This window comes from Python bivittatus, unplaced genomic scaffold (genome assembly GCF_059951505.1).
Source record: "Python bivittatus isolate LINGU-HERP-01145 unplaced genomic scaffold, Pbiv_v1 ctg000050_np1212, whole genome shotgun sequence".
NCBI classification, from domain to species: Eukaryota; Metazoa; Chordata; class Lepidosauria; order Squamata; family Pythonidae; genus Python; species Python bivittatus.
The window spans coordinates 11,900,327-11,907,197 of NW_028277033.1; the positions used below are offsets into that span (position 1 = coordinate 11,900,327).

General features: G+C 54.4%; 1 protein-coding gene across 1 annotated transcript; it reads left to right on the forward strand.

Moving 5' to 3' along the window:
* The first annotated feature begins 559 nt into the window (after nucleotides 1-559).
* ADO (2-aminoethanethiol dioxygenase) lies at nucleotides 560-4,375 on the forward strand. The gene has a single exon (XM_088130087.1). The coding sequence runs from the start codon at nucleotides 597-599 to the stop codon at nucleotides 1,443-1,445; it is 849 nt and encodes a 282-aa protein (XP_087986213.1). The 5' UTR covers nucleotides 560-596; the 3' UTR covers nucleotides 1,446-4,375.
* The last annotated feature ends 2,496 nt before the right edge of the window (nucleotides 4,376-6,871 follow it).

The window sequence follows — 6,871 nt, forward strand, 5'->3', positions numbered from 1 at the left end:
TGGCGGGGGGGAGGGGGCAGGATATCAGCTTGCTCTGGGGCTTCCTGAGTCCCCTTGCGGGCGCCCAGAGACGCCCCCCTCCTCCTCCCCCCCCGAGCACCAGGGGAGGAACGGGGGCCTCCTCTCTGCCCAGGCGGGGCGGCGCCCCCAGAGCCCCCGTGGGGGTCTCCGGGGTTGAGGGCGCCGGAACCTCGGCTCCGGGCCCCGGGGCGGCCGCCGCTCTGTCTTCGCAGCCGCGGAGGGCCCCCTCGAGGCGGCGCTCCTTCAGAGACGCCGGGCAGGAGCGGCTGAGCCCCGGGCGCCTGCGTTAAGCGGCTCCTCTGCGCCCTGCCGCGAAAGAGGCTCGCCGGCCGGCCGGCCGGGCCCCGCACGACTCGGGGCACCACGCCGCGGCGAGGGCTTCGGCTCAGCGCCACCGGGACCCGGCCCAATCCTCGGCCTTCTCCGCCCGCCCCGTCTGCTCCGCCCCTCCGGCGCGGCTCCCGCCCGCTGACGCCGCGGGTTGCGCGGGGCGGTCAGCCCGGCCCGGCAGCTCCCGGCGCACCCCGCGCGGCGCTTGCGGCTGCGCAGAAGGGCGCGGCCCGCGCAGGCGCGCGATGCCTCGCGACGAGATGGCGGCGTCGCTGATCCAGCGGGTGGCCCGGCAGGCGCGGGCGACCTTCGGGGCGGGCGCGGGCGCGGGCGAGGCGGCGGGCGAGCTGCAGCGGCTGCGGGAGCTGCTGGCGCAGGTGCGCGCCGAGGACCTGGGCCTGCAGCCGCGCGGGCCCTCGCCCGTGCCCGGCCCGCGGCAGCCGCCGGTCAGCTACATGCACATCTGCGAGACGGCGCGCTTCAGCATGGGCGTCTTCGTGCTGCGCGCCGGCGCCTGCATCCCGCTGCACGACCACCCGGGCATGCAGGGGCTGCTCAAGGTGCTCTACGGCTCGCTGCGCATCGCCTGCCTGGACGCCGCCGCCGAGCCCGAGCCCGAGGGGGAAGGGGAGACGCCGCCGCCGCAGCAGGGGCAGCCGCAGCCCGAGCCCGAGGCGGGGCCGCAGGACGCGTCGCCGCAGCCACAGCCGCCGCCGGCCCCCGCCGCCAGCTCCGCCGCCGCTGCCGCCGCCGCCGCGCCGCCCGGCGCCCCCCGCCGCCTGCGCGCCCTGCTGCGCTCGCACCGCCTCTACACGGCCGCGGCGCCGCCCTGCCTGCTCTCGCCGCGGCGCGACAACCTGCACCAGATCGCGGCCGAGGGCGGCCCCGCCGCCTTCCTCGACATCCTGGCGCCGCCCTACGACCCGGCGCGCGGGCGCGACTGCCACTACTACCGGCTGCCCGACGGACAGAGCCTGCCGCCGCCGCCCGCCGCGCCCGCCGCGCCGCGCCCGCTCTGGCTGCTGGAGACGCCGCAGGCGCCCGACTTCTGGTGCGGCGGGGAGCCCTACCCGGGCCCGCGCGTGCGCCCCTGAGGCGTCGCTCTGGGGAACGGGCTTCCCCGCCTCGCGCCTCTTCGCCGGGGAGGAGGACTGTGACTCTCCGCGGCGGCGCCCGGGGGGACCCGGGCCTCGCTCGTTCACGCGGCCGACGGGCCTGCGCCTGCGCCTGCTCGGACGTCGAAGCGCCGTTCCCGCGGCGAGCTCGGAGCCGTCCGTCTTCATGTTCCACTCCAGCTGTTTGCCTCCATCGGTTGTAACCGTCCAGCTTTTGAAAGTTAAACTGCTGTCCCTTGGCCGGGAGGAGAAAAACGCATTTAGCCCGGTTAAACTAAAACTGCGCAGATGAGGTGGGAGTTCAGGTCACGGCTTCATACAGATTTAGCTACTCGGGGTCACCCGGCTACGTTGAGCTAATGAAGACAAATGTTGTTTACATTAAAATAGCACATAGACCGGAGAGTATTCGGTTTAGAAAACAATCTTAATGTTTGGTGTTTCTATTACTATCAACCGGCGCACTTTTTGAACAAAGGGCAGTCAAGGTCTGTTAAATCTCAGTGCTATATAGATTTAGACACAAGAGCAACTTTATCTCACTATAGAGGAAAACCGGACAGATGGAAGGAGAGCCTGAACAGAGACGGCCGGTTTCCTGGTGATCAGAGGCCCGGGATTGAGCGCCCCAAGCCAGGTGCTGTGTGCAGTCTAGGCTGGTCTTAGGGCAGCGGGGTTCCCTCCTGCGTCCAGACCTCCCGTCCTCTCTCCTCCAGTCTCCAGCCTAGGACGACTTTCTGGGGAAAAATTGGGGAATTGTTTCAGATGGGAAGGGGAGGGGATCTCTTCCCATTTTCTGCTGATGGGTGGCTGGGACTAGATACAGGAAACTTAGTTTAGGCTGAGCGGATCCAACCAGCGGGACTCCACTCACTCATGATTATTTCAGCTGGAGAAAATGCAATTGATTTTTGTATGCTTTTATGAGGCTATAGTACAATTAGAATAATGGGTCTATTCCAGAAATGCATTTGGCTGCAGGCCACAAGGCCAGCGCAGGTAGCCTTTTGGTGGTCTGGTGCCTGGTTCATTTCAGCAGCTAAGAGGCTCAGTGGGCCAGATGGTGACCCCCACTGAAAATGGGGGAAGCGGTCTTTGTCAGTTGAGGTGTTGAACCTGAAAAAAGCTTTACATGTGCTGGGTCCCCCCCCCCCCCCACAGAAAGGTGATGGGAAGCCACGCAGGTGCCTCTTAGTGGCAACAGCAATTCAGCCCTCTGATTTTAGTGCCATCCTGGAATTGTTCCAGGCAACTTTTTGTTCCACAGCAATTTTGTTTATTGGCGCCAATGAGGACAATAGACAAGCCCAGGTCTAAATACCCATGGAAGATTTGCTGAATGGAATTGAGGTTTCACAACTTACAGCAAGATTATAGTTTGGAAGCAACTACTTTCTCCATCCCCTACAACTTGCCAAGAAAAGGGGCCTTGTTCTATAACTGGTAGATCTAAAATTCCTACAGTTTAAATTACTCATTCTTAACTTAGTGAATGCACGTATTGTGTTATATAGTATCTGAGCGTAGCTGTACAGCCTTACCACTCAGCTTGGTGCACATAAAACTGCATTTGGTTTACAACAGAATCATGTCATCATTTTGTTACATCAAATGGTGTTCAAGGACACTGCCCTATTCAACTGCTGGCACTTGTGGGAAATCCTATTTGGGCAAGTTGCCAAAACCACAGACTTTTCCTGCAAAAGAACTATGCAAAACATTGAGTTTTCTCCTTGCAGAGATTATTTTTTTCTCCATCCAGAAGCATTCAAAATTGTGATCACCTTTTTGATGTTTTGGCACAGTAGTTTGCTTCCAGATTCAGCACAATATGGGCCTTGCTCTGTTAGTGCAACAGAATAAGGTGGAGGGAATTTTACTGTTATGGTAAAAACATCAAAACCATTTTAAATTAAGCAAGGACGCATTTTTGTTCCCCCATATAAAATGTTCCAGTCTTTTAGAAAGCCATGCTTGGCTGCATCTACAAGCCTTGAGGGGCTCCAGGACGTGAGCTGTATCGTGTAGTGCCTGTTAAATCTGATCAGCCTTGCTGAACGCCAGCCTTACTGAGTGGGGCACAGTGTTAGAACTACCCTAGTTCTCTGCCCAGCAGCTCCACCTTTGTAAGGGCTGCTGTATTTACTGGAAATCACAGCTTCCAAGGAGCTGCATGTAAAGTTCTTTCTGAAGCCTAAGCGTTTCCTGTCGAATACCGCAGGATTTAACTTGTTGCTTCTGTTTATCTCAAAATGTTTATATTTGCCCTAGGAATTCAAGACAATTAACATGAGAGCTAGTTTGGTGCAGTGGTTAAGGCACTGGGCTAGAAATTGAGAGACCGTGAGTTGCAGTCCCACCTTAGGCACAAAGCCAGCTGGGTGACTTGGGGCCAGTCCCCTCTCTCAGCCCTAGGAAGCAGGCAATGCCAAAACAATTCCAAAATCTTGTCAAGAAAACTGCAGGGACTAGTCCAGGCAGTTGCCAGGAGTCAACAATGACTCGAAGGCACTAAATAAAGATGAAAAGAAAAAATGAAATATTTAGTTTCACCAATCGTTCAGTTTGCAACAAGACAAATGTTAAACCAGTACAGTGGTTGCAAAAAATGCAAAAGCAATTTAAATACTTGGAATCAGTTTGGTCTAATGGTTAAGGCACCAGGCTAGAAACCAGGAGACAGTGAATTCTAGTCCCGCTTTGGGCATGAAAGCTGGCTGGGTGACTTTGGGTCAGTCACTCTCAGCCCAACCCACCTCATAGGGTTATTGTTGTGGGGAAAGGAGGAGGAGGAAGGAGTATTAGGTACATTTGCCCCCTTGAGTTATTTATAAAAAATAATAAAGGTGGGATTTAAAAAATCTTTTAAAAAATTGAAAAGAACAAATTAAAAAAAAATTCCTCAAAATACATGGTCTGTGCCGTTTTCTTGAAAGTCAGCAAAGGAGAAATAAAGTCTCCTCTAGGAAGCTGTTTTAGAGCCTGGGCAAACTTCTAAATAGACATAACATTGGTGTGACCTGTTAATTCCTTTAATTTTATAAGCCAGCCTATTAAATGTATTTGTATAGTCTGTCTTTTCTCCCTCCCTCCCTACTTACTTACCTATGTCACTCTTCCCTTTGTGTAAATTTAATTTGCACTTGCTCAACAGCAGTGTTACCTTTGAAATCCACCCCAAATTGCAGCCTTGTAAAGCAGAGACGTCGATCTGTGAAGGCTTACAGTTTGGAGCCTTTCCAGAAGTCCCTTCTCTGCTTCCTCTCAAAAGGTTGATCCCAAGTTTTTCACAAATAGTATTTTATATACTGTATCTATGCAAGAGTATGTTGGAACTGCCTTTTCAACCCATTCAATCTGATTCAAGTTGATTTAACCACAGGGGCCTGGCCTCTCATGACTGGATTCCCATATAGACCAAGCCATGGGCTTGTTTTATCCACTTCTGAGTAAGTCAAGATGGTTGGTTCTCACATCACCTAAAACCAGAAAGCAGCTGGCTGCACTATGGCGTAGCATCATGGATGAACCCAGCCGTTCCTGAAGTTCAGGAAGGTGTGCTTGGGTTCTGGCTGGGTTTCCTCCAGGCCTGCACCGTCCACTGGTTTTCCCCAACCCCAGCAACCCTCAGAGATAGACTGAGTTGAGAGGGAACGATGATGGCCCCTGAAGTACCCCAGGAACTCCATTGCTGAGGGTGAAGCTGAACTCGGCTCTCCCTCATGGTAGACCACCACCTCCGTTGCGCCAAAGGCCCCTTGAAAAGCTTGTGCACCAACCCCTTGCGCAGAAGGCTGAGCCCCCAGCTAGCCAGCCAAGTGTTAGCCCATGTCTCCATTTCAGGATTCAAGGTGCTATGCAAACCTAGCAAATGGAGTGGAGGCAACCGGATCACCCACGGATAGGCAAGTTGCGTGAAACGGCCACTAGTACTGTGGAGAAGTCACGGCACTGCGATTGGTTGAACGAAGTTTGCTTTTAGGATGTTCCAGATACAGAGGAGCAGGAGGCCGTTTTCTCCGCTGGTTCTTCGAGCAGGGGCAAATTCCCTGGGAGGGTTGTTTCCAGCTCACTACCTTTTTACTAGTTTCTGAAAGCAGCAGTCCAGTCCTAAATCCAGGGGTTGAGAAGGTTCCCGCTCACCTCTGGGTGCTCTGGGTATGCCTCCCCGTCGCTGCTGGAGAACGGAGATTTTCTGAGCACCGAGTGGGAGGCCAAGAGCGCCCTGTCTCATGCATTGCAAAGCCGGGACGGGGTTGTGATGCTTCAGAAACTAACACTACAGAATTTGACAGACCTTGTTGCAGGAATGCGTGAGGTTTGCAACAGTTTTTTTTTTTTTTAAAGGCTAACAAGTTCCTATCTGGAGGACTTTAGGTAGAGGTTATCCTGCCCAGTGTTGACCCATGAGGCTGCTACATCTACCCTGAATAATACTCCTTAATTACCACCCCCAGTCTAGCCATTCAAGCCAGGGAATAGACTTTCCATCTCCAGCAGGGGCAGAGGACGGCCGTGTCCACTCCCAAGCACGCTGGATTCCCCGCTCCGCACCCCTTCTCTTCCCACTCTCCAGGGGCTCCGTGTTCCTGAAGCTTCCCGTGGGAGAAATCTGTTCAAAGGAAATCCGCTCCCTTACTCCCCAGCGCCGCTCTGCCATGCCAGCTGCCAGTGATAACCCCACCATGGCTGAGATGTGTTCAGTTAGAAACTGCTTTGGTAAAGTCTGCTGCCCCCGGCGCCCCAGCTCTGCTGCTCTCCTCCTCCAGAGAGCCACACACAACAGATTTTGTTACTGGCTGGGAGCTGCCCCGCTCCCGGGCTGGTTTTCCTAGATTCACAATGGATCTGTCCTGGGGATCCGGTGCACACTTCAGTCATTCTGTCAACAAGACGCAGAATTGGATTTGATTGATTGATTGGCTGACAGCAAGGAATAAACACTGCTTGTGTATTTGAACGTCAGCAGAGATCCATATGGCTGCTGACCCATTTTTATTTAAGGTCTCATTAAGCACCGCTTTGGGTACAGTGAAAGAAATGCAGACCAGAAGAATGGTCCAGTGAGCCACTGGTGCTGATGCATCAGTTAGCCTTATAATGAGTTCAAGTGCCTGGTCAGAGGTTAATTTAAAACAAGCAAACCAGGAATATAAAGTGCCTTCATCATTTGGATCTGCCACTCTTAAGACACACACCTGGATTTTGAACCCTTCCCTTAGGAGGACAAGTCCTCATCTTGTAACTGCTGGAAGATATCTGTAGTGTAGACTATTTAGTTACAGAGAAGGAGAGAGGTAGAATAGTTGGGCCACACGCGTGGTGCGTTAAATCCAATTTCTGCATCGGGTTAGCATGAGGGGAAGGGAGTAGCTTCATCACCATTTTGTGTTCCTGTAGCAACC